Source organism: Erythrolamprus reginae, chromosome 3 (assembly GCF_031021105.1).
Source record: "Erythrolamprus reginae isolate rEryReg1 chromosome 3, rEryReg1.hap1, whole genome shotgun sequence".
NCBI lineage: Eukaryota > Metazoa > Chordata > Lepidosauria > Squamata > Dipsadidae > Erythrolamprus > Erythrolamprus reginae.
The window spans coordinates 87,402,407-87,422,709 of NC_091952.1; the positions used below are offsets into that span (position 1 = coordinate 87,402,407).

Here is a 20,303-nt window from a genome sequence, read left to right on the forward strand (position 1 = left end):
TACAATTCTTTCTTTCAGTAAACAAATTCTGTTACAATATTGAGTCAATGCAGAGAATCATTAACTGGTTACATTAGGAATATATTTCAGACTGCTGGGCTTTTTCCCCAATTACTCAAATAATTACTCTCTTGTCAGCATCTTTAAGCAGGCACTCTTGCTCCGTTAATATGAATGCTAATTACACACAGCGTTTATGTGTGGGGCTAGGAGTGAGGATTAAAATCTGATTAGGATGCAAATGTAACTGCAATTTACAGTACAGTGTTCCCTCGATTTTTGCGGAGGATGCGTTCTGAGACCGCCCGCGAAAGTCGAATTTCCGCAAAGTAGAGATGCGGAAGTAAATACACTATTTTTGGCTATGAACAGTATCACAAACCTTCCCTTAACACTTTAAACTCCTAAATTACAATTCCCTATTCCCTTAGCAACCATTTAGATTACTCACCATGTTTATTTATTAAAGTTTATTTTAAAAAATGTTTTTTAAAGGCAGACAAAAGTTTGGTAATGACATATGATGTCGTCGGGCGGGAAAAACCGTGGTATAGGGGGGGAAACCGCGAAGTATTTTTTAATTAATATTTTTAAAAAACCATGGTATAGACGTTCCGCGAAGTTCAAACCCGCGATCACTGTACAGTGATCCCCCGATCATTGCGAGGGTTCCGTTCCAGGACCCCCGCAACGAGCGGGTTTTAGCGAAGTAGCGCTGCGGAAGTAAATGCATGCGCAGATGGTGTTTTTACTTCCGCAGCGCTAGCGAGGAGCCGAAGATTGGGGGCCGCGCGGCTGTTTTAAAACGTCGCCGCCGGCATGGGGGGCTTGCCAGCACCCCCTGGACCCCCAACCCGGGTTTGGGGGGCTGCTAGGAAGCCCCCCATGCCGGCGGCGACGTTTTAAAACAGCCGCGCGGCTTCCCAACTGAGTCCCGAAGACAAACGTCAAAGGCGAACTTCCGCGTTTGTCTTCGGGACTCATTGGGAAGCCGCGCGGCTGTTTTAAAACGTCGCCGCCGGCATGGGGGGCTTCCTAGCAGCCCCCCAAACCCGGGTTGGGGGTCCGGGGGGTGCTGGCAAGCCCCCCATGCCGGCGGCGACGTTTTAAAACAGCCGCGCGGCCCCCAATCTTTGGCTCCTCGCTAGCGGGCAGGCAGGCGGCGGACAAGCCGTTCGCTGGCGCCGCTCGCTCGCGCTTCCAAGCTGAGTCCTGAAGCGAATTCGCTTCAGGATTCAGCTGGGAAGCGGCGAGAATGAACGGCGTGAGCGGGCGATGCGCGAGCGGGCGGCGGACAAGCCGTTCGCTCGCGCTCGCTCTCGCCGCTTCCCAGCTGAGTCCTGAAGCGAATTCGCTTCAGGACTCAGCTGGGAAGCGGCGAGAATGAACGGCGTGGGCGGGCGATGCGCGAGCGGGCGGCGGACAAGCCGTTCGCTCGCTCTCGCCGCTTCCCAGCTGAGTCCTGAAGCGAATTCGCTTCAGGACTCAGCTGGGAAGCGGCGAGAATGAACGGCGTGGGCGGGCGATGCGCGAGCGGGCGGCGGACAAGCCGTTCGCTCGCGCTCGCTCTCGCCGCTTCCCAGCTGAGTCCTGAAGCGAATTCGCTTCAGGACTCAGCTGGGAAGCGGCGAGAATGAACGGCGTGGGCGGGCGAAGGGTGGGCGGCAGCGAGGAGTTTGCGTGGGCGGTGGGGAAACTCTTTGCTGATGCCCGCCGCTTGCCCTCCCGCCAGCAAGAGGGGGAAGACCTAGGGAAGCCGCCCAGCAGCTGATCTGCCCGGCGCCATCTACGCATGCGTGCCCATAGAAAAAAGAGTGCGCATGCGCAGATGGTGTTTTTTACTTCCGGGTTGCAAAATCGCAAATTAGCCTGTTCGCAATGATCGGGAACGCAATAACCGGGGGATCACTGTATATGGAAAATGGGAAGCGGAATTAAATTGGAAACTGTACATGAAGGCCTGAGAAACTTAAAGCACCAGAGAGAGGGGTGAAGCAGACATGCTGAGGGGCTCCTTCTACCCTATTATCTATGATTGAGGGATCAAGATGCAGAATAACTTCATCAAGGAACAGATGATGTCACAAATTAGAATTCTATTTTTAATGTCAGATCAAGGGAGAACTATGTCCCAACTATAGCATACTAAACTAACGCTTAGGAGAAACAGCATCATGAAATTAAACATCAACACAAACATCAAATAGTTAATCCCCAAAGACCCCAAGCGCCTGCTCTGTCTGGAACCCTTTCCATAAAGCAACCAATGTCTACAGTTGTGTTTCCCAAGCCTGATGACTTTGAGATGAGTGGATTGCAACTTCCAGAATTTCCCAGCCAGCAGGAGGAGTTGTAGTCCACACATCTTAAAGTTGCCAGGGTTGGGATAGTCTTGTCTTAAGGGTGGTTTCATATCATAGAAGAAATACACGGAACTTTCCCCACAACGATGCATATTTGGGATCTGAAGTTTGGTGGAAGCGTCCCTCTCCATAATTCCACGGATCAAGGCCCTTTTCTCCAGTAGATTTGGTACACATGATGGCAGAACAGGAGCTCCTCAGCAAGGAATCACCCTTGTGCTGCTCTTATTCATTAGTGCAGTGTTTCCCAACCTTGGCAACTTGAAGATATTTGGACTTCAACTCCCAGAATTCCCCAGCCAGCATTCACTGGTTAGGGAATTCTGGGAGTTGAAGTCCGAATATCTTCAAGTTGCCAAGGTTGGGAAACACTGTATTAGTGTAATGCTAAACCGGTGTTATAATTCAATATAGCAGGGTTGTCAAATTCGTGGCCCATGGGCCAGATGCATCACATACTGACCACGCCCATGCTTTAGCAAAGGGGAGGGAAGTCCCGATATGTTGTGTGATACTGCTATGATGTCACGAGTTTGACACCCCTGTATTATAAAACATATTATATACATAATTAAAATATTAAATACACGGACTTTCTAAACATATTGCAAAAATAATGGCATTTGGATTTTCTACATCTAATATGCCTCACAAGCACAGCAATAGCAGTAGCACTAAACTCGGTTTAGAGTCAACATACGCCCCCAATAATTTGGGTTTTCATTTTGCCAACCTCAGAAGGACTGAGTCAACCTTGAGCCAGTTTAAACCACAATACTGCATTCTAACTACTTCATCACCATGGTTCATATAAATGCAATGAAATGCTCATATCAAGTTTCATAAAAATGTATTTAATGGATTTGCATCTTCCTAAGCAGAAACTATTTTCTGGAGAAATACTATTAAGTGTTTTAATCTCTACATAGTGTGTGTTTGTGTGTGTGAGAGAGAGAGAGAGTGTATTGAAAAGGAAGGGAGATCTATACTAGCCTCCCTTCCTTTTCATTATCAGCAAAATAGGCGTTGATTGCTTACCTGAACGCCTCTTCTCGTACGGTGAGCGGGTACAGCAGTCACATGGGTTGCTCATGTCCAATCCGGTGGAACTGAGCCTAGTGTTAAAAAAGCTTGCTGGATCCGCCCCTTCCCCAGAATTCGCGAATCCGTAGACTAGGCTCAGATGTGAAGCTCTTTAGTGTTCAACTCTCATTGTTAGAGGAAAGAAAGGTTAAAGACAGAATAGAAGACACATACAAGGGCGGGAAGTGACTGCTGTACCCGCTCACCGTACGAGAAGAGGCGTTCAGGTAAGCAATCAACGCCTATTCTCCGTACTGAAGGAGCGGGTCCAGCAGTCACATGGGACATACCCAATAGATGGTCCCTAGGGTGGGATTAGATTGCTATCGTGAGAGATAACGGATTGGAGTACCCTTCTGCCGAAGGCAGCGTCCGCTGAGGCGTAAGAATCAATCTTGTAGTGCCTGATGAAGGAATTTGGCGAGGCCCAAGTGGCTGCTTTGCAGACCTCCTCCAACGGGGCTTGAGTCGCCCAAGCAGCCGAGGTGGCTGCGCTCCTGGTGGAATGCGCTGTGATGTTCCTTGGAACTGAGAGGGCGGCCGATTCGTAGGCCTTAGATATAGTCCCTCTGATCCAACGGCCTATCACTGTAGAAGACACTTTGGCCCCCATGACTCTGGGATGATAGGCTATAAAAAGTGCTTCTGACCTTCGAAAGGGTCCTGTGCGTTGGATATAGATCCTCAGCGCTCTAATGAGATCCAGGGTGTGCCATCTAATTGCTAAGGGATGGTCCCGTTGGAGGCAGAAGGAAGGTAAGACAATATCCTGGGTTCTGTGGAACATGGAACTGACCTTGGGTAAGAAGGTGGGGTCCAGTCGCAAGACTACCTTGTCCTGATGAAATTGGCAGAGGTCCTGCCTGATTGAGAGGGCAGCCAACTCCGAAATGCGTCGGGCAGAGGTAATAGCCACCAGGAATGCCACTTTAAAGGATAGGTACCTGAGGGACGCCGATTTTAAGGGTTCGTATGGTGCCTGCGTGAGGGAATGGAGAACCCGTGGCAAATCCCAGGATGGATACCTGTGGACCTTGGAAGGTCTGAGGTTGGCTATACCCTTGAGGAATTCCTGAACTTCTGGAAAGGACCGGAGGGGCTGTCTGCGGGGCCCCGCTAGGACAGAGGAAATGGCCGCCAGATGACGCCGGAGGGTGCTGGTGGAAAGTCCTTGATGGAAACCTTGCATAAGGAAGAAAATGATCCTGTGTATGGGGATGCACAGGGGAGAAAGACCCTCCTGAAGACACCACTGGTGAAACTTGGACCACGTATGGTCGTAAATTCGATTGGTCGAACCCCTTCTGGCCTTTAAGATGACCTCCACTGTATCGGGGTCGTGGCCACGCAGTTCTAAGTCTCTCCTGATAACAGCCAGGCGGTGAGGTGGAACCACTCCGGGTCTGGATGGAATGAGGCCCCCTGCCGCAGCATATCCCCCGAAACGGGGAGTCGCCAAGGGTCCTGGACGGACAACTGTTGGAGATCCGCGAACCAGGGCCGGCGGGGCCAATGAGGGGCGATTAGGATTACTCGGGCCCTCTCGGTGAGGACCTTGTGAATCACGTCCGGGAGAATTGGGATTGGAGGGAATGCGTAGAGTAGGCCTGGAGGCCATGGGCTCCGGAGGGCATTGATTGCTTCCGCTCCCGGGGATGGAAATCTGGAAAAGAAGCGAGGGAGTTGGGCGTTCGCATTGGTTGCGAAGAGATCCAGAACTGGTAGGCCGAATCTGAGGCTGATTTGATGGAACAGGTCTTGATGGAGATTCCACTCTCCGGAGTCTATCGTTGCTCGAGATAGCCAATCCGCCTGGACGTTGAGGCTCCCCGAGATGTGGTCGGCTAGGAGCGACCGAAGATGTTTTTCCGCCCAAAGGCCTAACTTGAGGGCCTCCCTCATGAGGGCCTTGGATCTCGTGCCCCCCTGTCTGCAGATATGGCTTTTCGTGGCGATGTTGTCAGTGAGAATGAGAACGTGTCGGTTGGGGATGCGAGGAGAGAATTGCTTCAGAGCCAGGGAGAAGGCTCTTAACTCTAGCCAATTGATTGGCTTGGAAGCTTCCTCCGGGGACCACGTGCCCTGGGCTATCATCCCCTGGGCGTGGGCGCCCCATCCCGATAGACTGGCGTCTGTGGTGATGACAAATTGATCCGGGCACCTGAAAGGGGATCCTTTGTCCATGGCCGGAGACTTCCACCACTTGAAGGATCTGCGAACAATTGGTGGGATGACAATGCGACGGCTTGAGTTGCTGTGCCCCGATCTCTGAAAGGGTAATAGGAGCCACTGAAGTTCCCTAGCATGAAGGCGAGCCCAAGGAATGATGCCTATGCATGACACCATCTTCCCCAAAAGGGAAGACAGGGATACTATGGAAACTGAAGGTTGAGATAAAATGCGGGAAATTAACTCCCCTATACTGCTCTTTCTCTCAGGAGAAAGAAAGACCTGGGAAGCTTCTGAATTAATAATGGATCCCAGGTGTAAAATGGATGTGGAAGGTTGGAGGTGACTTTTGTCAAAGTTGATGGAAAACCCATGGTCCTGTAGAACCGACAAGGTGACAGAAAGGTCTGCTTTCACTTTCTCTAGGGAGTTCCCATGAACTAAAATATCATCAAGGTAACATAAAATGTGGATGGGTGACGCCCGGATATGGGCCGCCAGGGACCCCAAGAGCTTTGTAAAGACCCGAGGGGCCGAGGAAAGGCCAAATGGCATGGCCCTATACTGGAAATGCCTGCCCTGAAAGGAGAAACGTAAAAATTTTCTGTGGCATTTGGCTATAGGAATATGGAGGTAGGCCTCAGTGAGGTCTAAAGAGACCATGAAATCTCCCGGGTGGATGGCGGCCAAAATGGATGATAAGGAGTGCATCTTAAACTTCCTATATTTGATGAATAGGTTCAGCTTCTTTAAATCCAAAATAGCTCTCCAACCTCCGGAGGATTTTGGAACCATAAATAGGATGGAATAAAAACCTAGGCCCTTCTGACCGGGGGGAACCGGTTGAATGGCTCTGATGGACAATAAATGGGAAATGGCCTCCTCCATACGATTACAATCTGAGGAAGACCTGAGAGAAGGGCAGGAAATAAAACGTTTAGGGGGGGGAGAAGTAAATTCTAAAAGAAGGCCTTTTTGAACAGTGTCAATGACCCAGGGGTCCTTGGAGGTGAGACGCCAATTAGAGGCGAAATAGGCCAGGCGGCCACCTATGGGAATCGAGGAAGAACTACCATCTAGGTTTTTTTGAAGCCCTATTAGAGGACGCTCCCCTTTGGAAGCGAAAACCTCTGCCCCTGGAGTTCCTACCTTGGGAACGAAAGCGGGGGGAATACTGACCTGGGGTTCTCTGATAGGAAGCCGCTTGATCTTGTTGACGCCCTGGGCGACGAAAGGACTGTATTTTGGTGGCCTTTTTGGTGGTTGGACCCAATACCTTCTTCTTGTCCGTGGTTTCCGTGAGGAGTGGATCCAGAAGATCCCCGAAAAGAAGGTCGCGCTTCAAGGGTCCCAGAGATAACTGCCACTTCTGACGTACTCCTGCTTGCCAAGGGCGAAGCCATAGGAGTCTTCTTGCCGTTGTAGAAGCTGCAATAGACTTGGCAGCAAATCTAGTAGATTGTAAAGTGGCATCAGCCACGTACTGAGCAGCTGCAAATACCTTGTTGAAGTCTTGTTGACCTCTCAAGTCATCGGGAGGAATATGCTGTTGAAGTTGGCGAAGCCACAGAAGCATGGCTCTGGAGAAAAAGGAAGCCGCTGCGGAACTTTTAATGGCCCAGGAATCTGCGGTGAATCCTCTTTTGAGCATCTGTTCAATCCGCTTGTCCTCTGGGCGGAGAACCTCCTCTGCTTCTCCTGGCACGGCAGCCGCCGAGTGAAGGATCTTGACAGGTTCATCCGGTTTAGGAAAAGATAGGAGCTCCTCATAGGAAGAGGAAAGTTTGTACAACTTTTTGTCTTTGGTTGTGGGATTAAGCCCAGAGGCTGGAAAATCCCACTGCTTAAGTAAGGCATCTTTAAACAATTTAGGCATAGGAATTACCTCGTTATCCTCCTGTTCCTCTGTGAAGTAAGGTAAGTTCTCCTCCGGGGGATCAGTGGATGTGGAGGCCTGTTTCTCCTGGGCCGCCAATCCCGTAGAAATTCTAGCTTTGAGGAGGAGAGATTTGAACAATTGAGAGGGAAAAATAGTAATTGGAGAAGGAACCTTTATTTGGGATTCCTCATCATCTGAGAGACCTTGAAAGGGATCCTCATCCTCTTCCATATCCTCATATTCGTCCTGAGAGGAATCTGATTCATCCTGAATAGGAGCTCTAACCATTGGGGAAGAACCCAAGGGGCGGGAGGAACGAGGAGGTGGAGGAGGTAAGGAGGGCACATTGATGGTAGAGAGTTTAGCATCAATGGCCTTGGATAACACAGAAAAAATAGATTGAAATTCAGGAGGTAAACTGGAAATATCAGCAGGAATGGCAGATGGATCCCTGAAAGCCTGGGAGGATCCTGGCTGGGGGGAATCTTCAATAATATCTGGTTCCTCTGGACCTAATCCCCATAGGTTAGGTTGGGGTCTGTCTAGGTTTGGCTCATCCAGAGATAACACAGTGACCCCAGAAGAAGGCAGATTAGGAGCCTCTGGGGGGTCATGACTACTGAGTACTTGGGCCTGTACTTTCAAACGCTTTGCTGATTTGTCATGAAGTTTTTGTAGGGCTTGGTCCCTTCTCTTCTCAGCCCTGGTGACTTTGGTCAAGGGGCGGGCCCCTGAAGAAGAGGAGGTCGAGGCCTGGGGGATACTGGTAATCTCATCGCCTGTAGGCCTGGCCTCTCTGGGACCTTGAGTGGTGCCTCTCTTGGGAAAAGAAGCCATAGTCTGACAATTAACAGAAGACAAGGCTGAGCCAAATAAACTGGATAATTAGGGAGAAGAATTTCAAAGACTTCCCAAGAGGAAAGGATCCTGCTCCGAGGCCTCGGAGCTGCTGAGACTTGAGGGCAATCTGGGCAAACCCAGAGTTCGTGTCCCCAAATACAGCGTGGCTAGCCTCCCTAAACTTAAATTAAAGTAACCAAGGCACTCTGGTTGGAGGCTTAGCCGGTGGAGAATTAAGCCTGAGCGTCCCAAAGCCCACTCCGGGATCCGAGCGGTGGACTGAGGCCTACACGGCTGGCAGAAGGCCAACACGAGAGGCCTTGTAGATTTAAAAAGGGCGCGAAGGCCTTCGCGCCGAAAAATCGCTCCGTAATAGAAATCTTAAAGGGGAAGCGATCGACTAAGTCCAGGAGACTAGAAGAAGCGTCTCACTCTGCAGGAGGTAATTCTTAAGCCCTTTAACAATAGTACTAAATCAATGAAGCAATACTTGCACAAAGACCTCCAGGCCAAAGGATTAAAAGAATCCACAAGCGGCAGCGGGGATCGTAAACGGCAAGGGAAGCCGTGGGAAAACGAAACCGCAACTTCTCCCAAGGGAAAAAAAGCCGAGCCGCAAACGGCTGGCGCTATTAGTGCAAGTAAACAAATAAGGATAAACAATTCTTACTACTTTTGAAGAAAAGATCGAAGGGAAGGTGTTAGAATGTTGAACAAGCTATCACAATACAACCGCAGGATGCGAGAACTGAGCGAATTCTGGGGAAGGGGCGGATCCAGCAAGCTTTTTTAACACTAGGCTCAGTTCCACCGGATTGGACATGAGCAACCCATGTGACTGCTGGACCCGCTCCTTCAGTACGGAGAAATGTGTTTTACACACACACACACACATACACACACAGTCATCAGGAACCATAAACAATTTGATGGTACAGTGATCCCTCGATTTTCGCGATCTCGTTCTTCGTGAAACGCTATATCGCGATTTTCCCCACCCGATGACGTCACTCTCTTCCTTCCTTTCTCATCTTTCTTTCTCTCTCTCTTTCTTTCTCTATCTTGCTTCTTCCTCTCTCACACTCTCTTCCTCCCTCTCTCATCTCTTTCTTTCTCTATCTCTCCCTCTTGCTGGCGGGCGGCGGGCGAGCGGGGGCATCAGTGAGGAAGACCCAGGGAAGGTTCCTTCGGCCGCCCAGCAGCTGATCTGCTCGGCAGCGCAGCGAGGAGCCGAATCGGGGTTTCCCCTTTGCGTGGGCGGCGGGGAAACCCCGATCTTCGTCTGCTCGCTGCTGCTGCGCTGCCGAGCAGATCAGCTGCTGGGCGGCCGAAGGAACCTTCCCTGGGTCTTCCCCGCCGCCCACGCAAACTCCACCATCTGCGCATGCGCGGCCATGAAAAAAGGGCGCGCATGCGCAGATGGTGTTTTTACTTCCGCAACCCTACATCGCGAAAAATCGATTATTGCGAGGGGTCTTGGAACGGAACCCTCGCGATAATCGAGGGATCACTGTATATCAATTACTCTATATATGCATTTTAGAAAAACTTACCCCAACTTTGAAAATCCCAGTGAAGTTCAAGATAAAAGTCACCTAGCTGAAGAGAAATACTGTCAATTAACACTGACCGTGGCATTGTGGGCCAATATATTGTAAACTTAATATATATATGGTACAACAAAATGTAATTAATTTACTATTATGTTACAAAGACATTTCACTTCATGATGGGCAAATCACATGTGGTTAGCATTACAAGAGATCACTGTTCAAAACTGCTTCTGTTTTCCCACAGCTGATTTAAATTTTTATTTACACTCACAGGATCACAATACTATATAGGATGAAATGGAGCAGTTACAGGCCTGCAAATATAGTTCTTTGGATTATTTAGAATACTCCAACCAAACCTAAAGCCAAATTAATTTAGGGGTAGTGATTTCTGACAGTCTCAAAATGGGTGAACAGTACAGTCAGGCGGTAGGGAAAGCAAGTAGGATGCTTGGCTGCATAGCTAGAGGTATAACAAGCTGGAAGAGGGAGATTATGATCCCGCTATATAGAATGCTGGTGAGACCACATTTGGAATACTGTGTTCAGTTCTGGAGACCTCACCTACAAAAAGATATTGACAAAATTGAACGGGTCCAAAGACGGGCTACAAGAATGGTGGAAGGTCTTAAGCATAAAACGTATCAGGAAAGACTTAATGAACTCAATCTGTATAGTCTGGAGGACAGAAGGAAAAGGGGGGACATGATTGAAACATTTAAATATATTAAAGGGTTAAATAAGGTCCAGGAGGGAAGTGTTTTTAATAGGAAAGTGAACACAAGAACAAGGGGACACAATCTGAAGTTAGTTGGGGGAAAGATCAAAAGCAACATGAGAAAATATTATTTTACTGAAAGAGTAGTGGATCCTTGGAACAAACTTCCAGCAGACGTGGTAGATAAAGCCACAGTAACTGAATTTAAACATGCCTGGGATAAACATATATCCACCCTAAGATAAAATACAGAAAATAGTATAAGGGCAGACTAGATGGACCATGAGGTCTTTTTCTGCCGTCAGACGTCTATGTTTCTAATTTAGAACATATTATTTACAGGCTAAATTGAGGCTAAATGGTTAAACAGGTTTTTATCCACACCTGGTATTTCCTGCAGGCATAAATATCTATAGAAGTACACACATTTTTTTCTAAAGATCCATATTACTGCTATATAATGATTCATTTATAGATCAGCACCAAAATCTGCACAGCAAAATGATATTTCAAAATGTAAAAATTAGGAATACTGTAACTTTCATACCAAAATGTCTGTTGTGAGCTACTTGCTGGTTCATATGCCTAGGTGTAATACTCATTAAAAGTATTTGAAAATGAATATAGCCATAATTATTTTATTAAAATTAACAGCATTTTGATTAACATCCTCATATAACCTACCTCTTTCAGGGCTTTTAATAATCGAGGCCGCTTTTCTTCAACACTTTCCCTAGATTGTTGCTTCAGTTTCCTTAGGAGTGCTGTAACTAAATAAATTCACTGTAAGTCATAAATCATGGAATTGTAATTATGGTACATATAAAAAGCACATACTAACACACAAATATATTGAAAAAAATATTTGCTTTAAGAATAATCTAAATGGAGTTTACTGATCAGGAAAGATTACATCCTTCAAAATACTCTGTTAATGGTATGGGTTTGAGCTATATAATTTTATACACCCATAAACACAGACACACACAGAGTTAATTAGTTTGTCTCACTTTCACACAATCTGGAAGCAGAATAAATCCACTATCCTGACTTCTTGAAAAAAAATTGTGAAAAAGAGAAAGAGATAGCAAGAGAGGGAGAGAAAGAGAGAGGGAGAGAGAGGAGGGAGTGAGAAAGAGAGAGAAAGCAAAAGAGAGGGAGAGAGAGAGAAAGAGAGAGGGAGAGAGAGGGGGGAAGGAGGGTGAGGGAAAGACATAGAGGGAGGGAAGGAGGGAGAGAGAAAGAGAGCAAAAAAGAGAGGAAGGAAGGGAGAAACAAAGAGGGATAGAGAGAGGGGGGGGGAAAGAAAGAGGAAGGAAGGAAGGAAGGAAGAGAGAGAGAGAAAGAGGGAGAGAAAGAAATAGAGCAAAAGGGAGGAAGAGATTTTTTTTGTCCAAACCTTTTTTAACACACACACCCCTCAATGTTCCCCAGGATTTTGTAAATGTGAATAATGTGCCGCAGCTCAAAAAAGGTTGGGAAACACTGTTCTATACACCCCATTTTTTGCAAAAATGGGTGAAAAATGGCCCGTTTTTGAAAAAAATCAGGGCGAGCAGAAGGTTTAGGAGACTTAACAGAGTCCTTCTGGGGCTCGACAAAGACAGAAACCTTTTTTTTTTTCTTATTTATCTCTTTGAAATCTTGGTACATTTTATAATCTGAAGAACACTGTACTTTGTTCTTGATTTCTTCATAGTTACAGTAAAATCTCAATTCCCCAATACTTTATGCATTGTTCCTTCAAAGACTCAATAGGTTTCTTACATAAAACCAGAGAAATCATTCCTTACTCATTTGCCTATCTCCATAGCTGATGGCTTCTGCAAGAGGACTCCATCCCTGAGCATTTTTCACTTTGACGGGAGCATTGTGGGCCAAAAGCAAGTGAGCACATTCTGTAATAAATTGCATCAGATAAAACAATAATATTAAGTTTCGGTTAACAAATTACAGAAATAAAAATAACCAATTTCTTGTAATGGAGCAATATGTTAAATTAATGGAGGATACTGTTTGTTTCAAAATCATTCTAAGTTACTGTTTTGGTACAAGCTATATAAAGGTACTTTGTGGATTTCCCAGCACAGTGGGCTGAATCAAAAGAAATTAGCTATGCTTTGGTTCCAACAGAAGCAAAGCTTTTGTCCTGAGTAACTCGGTTGGAATGTACTAATCTGGACTTCCTCCTGGGAATACAGACTACTACATTCCATCGTATCAACTTTTTCCATTGATTCCAATAGGGCAAACGGCAGTTTCTTCTTAACCCAACTCAATAATTCCACCACCAGAAATATTAAATCTGATTGGAAGACTTTCTGATGCTAAAGTCAACAGTATGAAAAAAATAACTTCAGCATTTCCTCTTTGTAAGTTACCAAGTTTATCTTGAAGAGATAGATTATAATTACATAAAATTAATTACATAAAATGTAATAAAATTACATAAAATGTAGTAGAGAAGGTTTTTGGGGGAGAGAAAAAATTGACTTCACTCCATAATGGAAATGCCTGATGAATAAAAAAACTTTTAATCAATAGTCAGTAACTGAATACAGTTCTTTCAATATAATATGTGATCCAGGGACCAGCTATAAAATAAGCTACCTTATTTGAAGCAGTTATTGAACTGACATTAAAAAGTCTAGAACCTGTAACAGTGTAGTGAACACAATCACCCCGAGTTCTCAGAGAGGGGCAGGATATAAATCCAAAAAATAATATTAATAATAACATTAATAATAACAATAATAATAATAGCATACTTCCAGAAATATTGCAAAATCAGTCAATTTAAGAGAGATCTTATTCTGAATGTATGCCCTTAATGTAGTTCATAAACTACAGTCATTCTGAGTTTGTAGAAATGTTTAATACTAAAATCTTATTTTCATAGGCACATTTATGGTAGTACATGATTTAAAATAATATCCTCATCTTAATCAACTTAAATTAGTTTCGTTCTTTTATCCTCTATTGCTTTTCTAATTAAATATGAAAGAATGCTAGACATTCTTAACTAGATCAAGCAATTTTAATCTGAAATGAAGAATATGGGAAAGAATGTGAAGGAGCAGTGTAATACTGTATTTAAAAAAACAATAAACTTTAGAAGCCTTTTGTTTTCAAAAAAGATGCAAGAAAAATAGAGATTTACCTATATTTGAATGCTTGAAATATTACGTTTAATAGGTTCCATGCAATATGTCACAAAAAATTAAGAAGCCAAAAAAGTGACCCTGACTAAAGTAGGATCAAACATTTTATTGAGAATTCAGTATGAGCAATATAAAATTGCTTTATATCAATGCTAGGTAAACACAGTAATTTTAAGTAAAATTATAATAAAGTCTTGATTTTTATTTTATTTTCAATAAATCAGTTGATCTAGAGGACATGTAATCTTCAATTGTAAAATAACTGGCCATATATTTGAATAAATTTGAAAATGTTTAATCAAATATCAGTGATTTCCATAAACTCGGATTAAACATAACAAAGCTGAATCCAAGTGGATTTAGTTTAAATGGCATGACTGAACTATAACTTTCAGCGGAAATGGCTTTATTATAAAATCTGAAGTTGGCTGATATTTCCAACTATGTTTCCAATTATTGTATCAATGGCACAAGAATGGCCACTACTTTTCCAAATCCGGTTTATATTGGTAACATTTCTGGAGTAGTAAAATAAAATAACTTTTTTGTCCAATTATTGCAAAACTTTTGGAGAAGTAGTGATGAACACTTAGCATCTAGTTTCTCTTAGCCTTAGAGCAGTGTTTCTCAACGTCAATTGCCAGAAGTAACCAGCCAGCAATACCGGCAGGAGAACTCTGGAAGTTGAAGACTACACATCTGAAATCTTCCAAAATTGAGAGGTATTGCCAAGAGAGTATCCAAAAATGCAATAGCTTTTATTTTTCCATCACAGTTCTGGTTCATGCATAAACAAATTCATTCAGAGGTGTTCATCCACCTCTGAACATCTAGATTCTCTGGATAGATTATGGTTTTAAAGCATGGAATATTTCTAAAGAATTTCAACAAAAACAGTTAGTAAAAAAGAACAATAAAGTATTTCCCAGCCCTAAAGCAACTAATTAACGTAACAAGGAAGCATTACACTTTACCAGGAGGTTCTTATGACTGGAATGATACCCAAGACATATACTGTAGCTACTTCCTTTCCCTAATAGAAAATAACTGTTCACTTGCACTATTCTTCTGTTACTTACTCCTCACTTCCAATAGCTATTTTTTTAAAAAAAATTAAAATATAGTTGAGAGTAGAAGGAAAATTGATAGATAGCAATTCTTTTGTCCTTCACTTTAGCAGCTAAGGGAAGAAAAATATGATCTCTGGAGGTTAACTGGTAGATAATACATTATCATAAAAATAAATACAGTACATCTCTATACATTTACCAACCTTTATTTCCCAGCATTACAGCAAGATGTAAAGGAGTATTCCCTATAAAGAAAAAAAAGGTTTAAAAATGGTTAAATTAACTGAAATATGCAATTATAACCTGCTACCAGTAATTATCCTAATCTTATTTAGGGGATACGTAACAATGCCATTATTTTTAATTTGATACAAGTAAACAGAATTAATAAAAGGATATATCCATGCATTATTTATGCATTATTTTTATACTTAGGAATTTACAAGATAAAATCTTAAAAAATTGGGGTGGAGAGTTGCTGGAAGGAAGGAGACACAAATCTAAATTGAGGTTTGAAAGTCTCTAGTATTATCACAATAGACAGATCTAAGTCACAATTCAATCCCCCTCCAAAACTATTCTTTTATTCACCCAACCCATATTTACAAACTAGGCTGAGCACAATAAAATAATCCGAAATTAAGCTATAGCTTGCTACACAAACCTCCATGGAACAGAAAATAAAGAAATTGTAACATAACTAGTACTGTACTTGACTTAGGACCATAATGGAGCCAGCTTAATAAGTCAAGATTCCCACTCGATTGGACTCAATTTAATTTTTTTGCAGTGGCGGTTAAGTAAATATCACAACCGTTAAGCAAATTCATGTATTCTTATGACTTTCTTTTGCTGGAAACCAACTAAAAAGGCTGGAAATCGGCAAAAAAACCCCAAATCATAATTTGGTAAATCATGGCCATGTGATTACAGAACACTGAAACTGGCTATAAAGATGAGCTATATGCCTAGCACCTGAAATGTGGTCATATAACCATGGGGGTATGTGCAGCTATCAAAATTCCAGAACTGGGTTATAAGTAGCTCTTGTGGGATCAGACATAACTTTGAACATTCCCGAAGCAACTGCTTGTTAAGTAAGAACTATGCACAAAAATAAAAAAGATATGGAAAGATATGCTGTTTTCTGTAATTATGATACAAGGGGAAAGTACTTAATATGCATCTAGCAATTAGGTTCAAGAGAAAATCAGCATTTGTTTTTATGACATGGGGGGAAGAAAGAAAGGAAAAAAGAAAGAAAAAGCTGAAAAAAATCACAGAAGGAGGGATGTAAAACTAAGCAACATGTCTTATCACAACTGGAGCAGTAATATACACAAAATAAGCAAATAATATAATTTTCGATACAGTTAACAGACCTAACCCTTTCTGATTTTTGTAACAAAACAGTATATAGAAAGTTGGAAAAGATTACATAGCAATAATACAATGTTGTTAAACTATACTAAGCTATTGGTAGTTTGCTAGCTGGCGTCACTAACCGGGTAAATTGGAGGTGTCTCCAATATTTTGTTTTACACAAAGTAGATTTTTCTTCATACAAAGTTCATTGCCTTATATTCTTCCTTCTCAATACACCTTTTTTTCTCCTGGTAATCTACTATATCTAATCAAGTGATGAAGTTTCTTTGCACTATTACTTGTAAAGATATACTGTACCAAACCATGCCTGTGGCTGCATGAAGATCTGTTTTAAGGTATGAACAAATCTGCCATCAGATTATAAAGGTTACGTTTTAATTAGATAATTCAGTGCAGCAATTCAGAAGCAAACTCCTACCCAATTTTGCTTTATAGAAATTCAATAAACACTGTGAACACAAATTTGCAGAAAAAAATATCTCCAGTCTTTAAAAAATACACTGATATACACAAGCATTACATTTTTGGTATGGACACTCAGCAAATGAAAAATCCATGGAAAGTGAAGATATATCACTAGAATGTTATAAGAGTTTGGTACAGGTTTATACATTTATAGCATGGATCTAAGCCTGCAATTTTCAATCTCCTAAAGTATTTATTATTGCAAGGCTGTATAACCGCATCTCTCTTTCCAGATTTAATTATGTTTTGTTTACACAAAAAAGAAAAATATACAAGTAATTTAGCATATTAAAATATGCTTCAAGTTGGCAACCTTGATTATCTCAGTAAGTATTAATATACATGATGTTAAGCATCCATTAAGTACTTTCATTTCTAATGAAATTTTTAGATGCAAAGCTCTGTGCAACATTAACTAAAAGAGAACAATATAGTGTTTCCTCCAATGTATCAATGCCTTGGCTTTGTATTGGCAGACATTTCAGTCATAGAAAACACAAATGTAATGCTTTAAAAAGTCTGAAACAGTGGTGATAATTCTATTCTTTTTCATATATTGCAAAGAAACATAATAAAAAAGGCACGAGAAGGAATACCGTAATTCTTGGACTAGATGACCTACAAGTTTAGGATCGCGAAAGGGCTATTTCGCTAGTTTTCAACCCGGAAGTAAACTCCACCATCTGCGCATGCGTGCCCTTCCACGCATGCGTAGATGGTGGAGTTTCCCCACCGGGCAGAGGCTTCCCTGGGTCTTCCCCCTCTTGCCCCGGTAAGACCCCAGCGGCGGTGGGCTGGAGCGCGAGCTTGGGGCACCCTAGCTCCGCTTCCCAGCTGGGAAGCGGAGCCGGCAACAGCGTGGGCGGGCGGGCGGCGCGCGCGAGCTTGGGGCAGCCTAGCTCCGCTTCCCAGCTGGGAAGCGGAGCCGGCAACAGCGTGGGCGGGCGGCGCGCGCGAGCTTGGGGCAGCCTAGCTCCGCTTCCCAGCTGAGCGGATCTGGGGTTTCCCCAAGCACGCGCGCGTTGCTGGGGCCGCTCCCCAGCTGGGAAGCGGCCCCAGCAACGCGCGCGCGCTTGGGGAAACCCCAGATCCGCTCCCCAGCTGGGGAGCGGCCCCAGCAAGGCGCGCGCGCTTGGAGAACCCCCGGCTTCGCTCCCCAGCTGGGGAGCGGCCCCAGCAACGCGCGCGCTTGGGGAAACCCCAGATCCGCTCCCCAGCTGGGGAGCGGCCCCAGCAACGCGCGCGCGCTTGGAGAACCCCCGGCTTCGCTCCCCAGCTGGGGAGCGGCCCCAGCAACACGCGCGCGCTTGGAGAACCCCCGGCTTCGCTCCCCAGCTGGGGAGCGGCCCCAGCAACGCGCGCGTGCTTGGGGAAACCCCAGATCCGCTCCCCAGGAAACCCCAGGCGCGAGCAACGGGGTGGGCGGGCGAAGGGCGGGCGGCGGTGGAAGTAAAAACACCATCTGCACATGCGCAGATGGTGTTTTTACTTCCGCACCGCTACTTCGCGAAAAATCGATCATCGCTTGGGGTCCTGGAACGGAACCCTCGCGATGATCGAGGGTTCACTGTAATTGGATTTGTATGCCGTCCCTCTCCAAGGACTCAGGGCGGCTCACGGCATATAAAAGAGACAATAATAAACAATCCAATTAATATACCCATAAAAAACAATCCTTAAAATTTTAATTTTTTTAAAAAACTTCCATTAACTCAGGGGGAAGAGCTAATAACCCCAGGCCTGACTGCAAAGATGAGTTTTTAAACTCTTTCGGAAGGCAAGGAGGGTGGGGGCAATGCAAATATCCGGGGGAGCTGATTCCAAAGGGCCAGGGCCCCCACAGAGAAGACTCTTCCCCTAGGTCCCACCAGCTGGCATTGTTTGGTCGATGGGACCCTAAAGAGACCAACTCTGTGGGGCTCACCTGTCGCTGGGATTTGTGTGGCAGAAGGTGGTTTTGGAGGTAGTCTGGTCCTATGCCATGTCTTGGAAGATCCCTTCCAACTCTAATAATCTAATCTAATCTAAATTCATTGAATACTGACTGATAACACTTCTGACAGCCAACTTGGTGTAATGGTTACAGCACCAGGCTAGAAACTGGGATATTGTTAATTCTGATCCTGCCTTGGACACAGAGACAGCTAGGTGACCTTGGGCCTATCACTCTCTCTTGGCCCCTAGGAAGGAAGAAATGGCAAACCACTTCCAAAAAAGTGTGTCAAGAAAACTGAAAGGGTGACTAGGTTAGTGGCCTGCAACCTTTGGGGCTCCCAGGCCCAGTACTGTGGAGAGAGGTTTTCCGTGGACCTAAGGGGGCGTGATTTTGCACTCTGCCTGCATTTTGAGGGCGCGTTTTGTGTCTGGCCTGCTGCGTTCTGGTGCAGGGGTTGGGGAACCCTGGGGTTGGGGAACCCTAGGGGTTGGGGAACCCTGGTCCCGGCAGTTGTCAGAAGTCAACCAGAATAAATACATTACTGATAACCTTAAAACCTAAAGTATTTTGACATTGCTGATGTTTGAACACATAGGAGACAATCCAGGTTTCTTTACCAGGTGGTAGAAAATATTGTGGCCTTCAAATTATTTGCTAAATTACAGCATTCTTCAGTATGTTACCCATGCTGCCCTGAGCTGTCAAGAATTGTAATTTAGCAAGTTGGGAGTGTTAAAGGTTGTCTACTCTCACCCGCAGATGTTGTAGGAAATTAAACATGTCTATCAGGTACAGAACATACTAGACATATGTAATTTGGAATATAGCATACACTTCTTCAAATAATTTAGGATTATGGAAGGTGAGGATCTATGAGCCACGTGCCATGCACCTATTCCTATACCTATTCCTTCCTAATTTGCAGTCACTGCTTAAATCTTGTTTGATAATTTATGAATTATACAGATAATCCTTGAGTCATGATGGGTAATCCTTGAGTCAACCTGCCTTCCATTGAGGACCTGTATACTGCATGAGTCAAAAAGAGGGCGGGGAAAATATTTACTGACCCCTCACATCCGGGACACAAACTGTTTCAACTCCTACCCTGAAAACGTCGCTACAGAGCACTGCACACCAAGACAACTAGACACAAGAACAGTTTTTTCCCGAACGCCATCACTCTACTAAACAAATAATTCCCTCAACACTGTCAGAATTTTACTAAATCTGCACTTCTATTCTACTAGTTTTTCTCATCATTCCTATCACCCATTTCCTCCCATGTTGACTGTATGACTGTAACTTGTTGCTTATAGCCTAAGATTTTTATTAATATTGCTTCTTCATTGCTTATTTGACCCTATGACAATCATTAAGTGTTGTACCACATGATTCTTGATAAATGTATATTTTATTTTATGTACGCTGAGAGCATATGCACCAAGACAAATTCCTTGTGTGTCCAATCATACTTGGCCAATAAAATTCTATTCTATTCTAATTGGGGCTGGTATTTCCATTGCTAAGTGATATAAAGTGCAAAGTCACATGACTGCATTGTTTAATTTATTTATTTATTTAATTTATTATTTAGATTTGTATGCCGCCCCTCTCCTCAGACATTCCCCATTGTCATTAATCAACTTCTAGTTATCAAAAACCCACACCAATCTGAGG

The 20,303-nt window shown here is 44.2% G+C and overlaps 1 protein-coding gene across 2 annotated transcripts in view; it reads right to left on the reverse strand.

Annotated features, from left to right (window-relative positions):
- ANKRD13C (ankyrin repeat domain 13C) overlaps positions 1-20,303 on the reverse strand; it is a 44,822-nt gene that overhangs the window by 18,769 nt on the left and 5,750 nt on the right. For both annotated transcript variants that reach the window (XR_011558591.1, XM_070746137.1), the window contains exons 2-5: positions 15,040-15,081; positions 12,399-12,503; positions 11,290-11,375; positions 9,888-9,933 (exon numbers count right to left, since the gene is read on the reverse strand). Coding sequence is in view for 1 of the 2 variants with exons in the window: in XM_070746137.1 (XP_070602238.1) it covers positions 9,888-9,933; positions 11,290-11,375; positions 12,399-12,503; positions 15,040-15,081 (279 nt within the window). In the remaining variant the exon portion in view is untranslated. The remainder of the gene's footprint in view (positions 1-9,887; positions 9,934-11,289; positions 11,376-12,398; positions 12,504-15,039; positions 15,082-20,303) is intronic.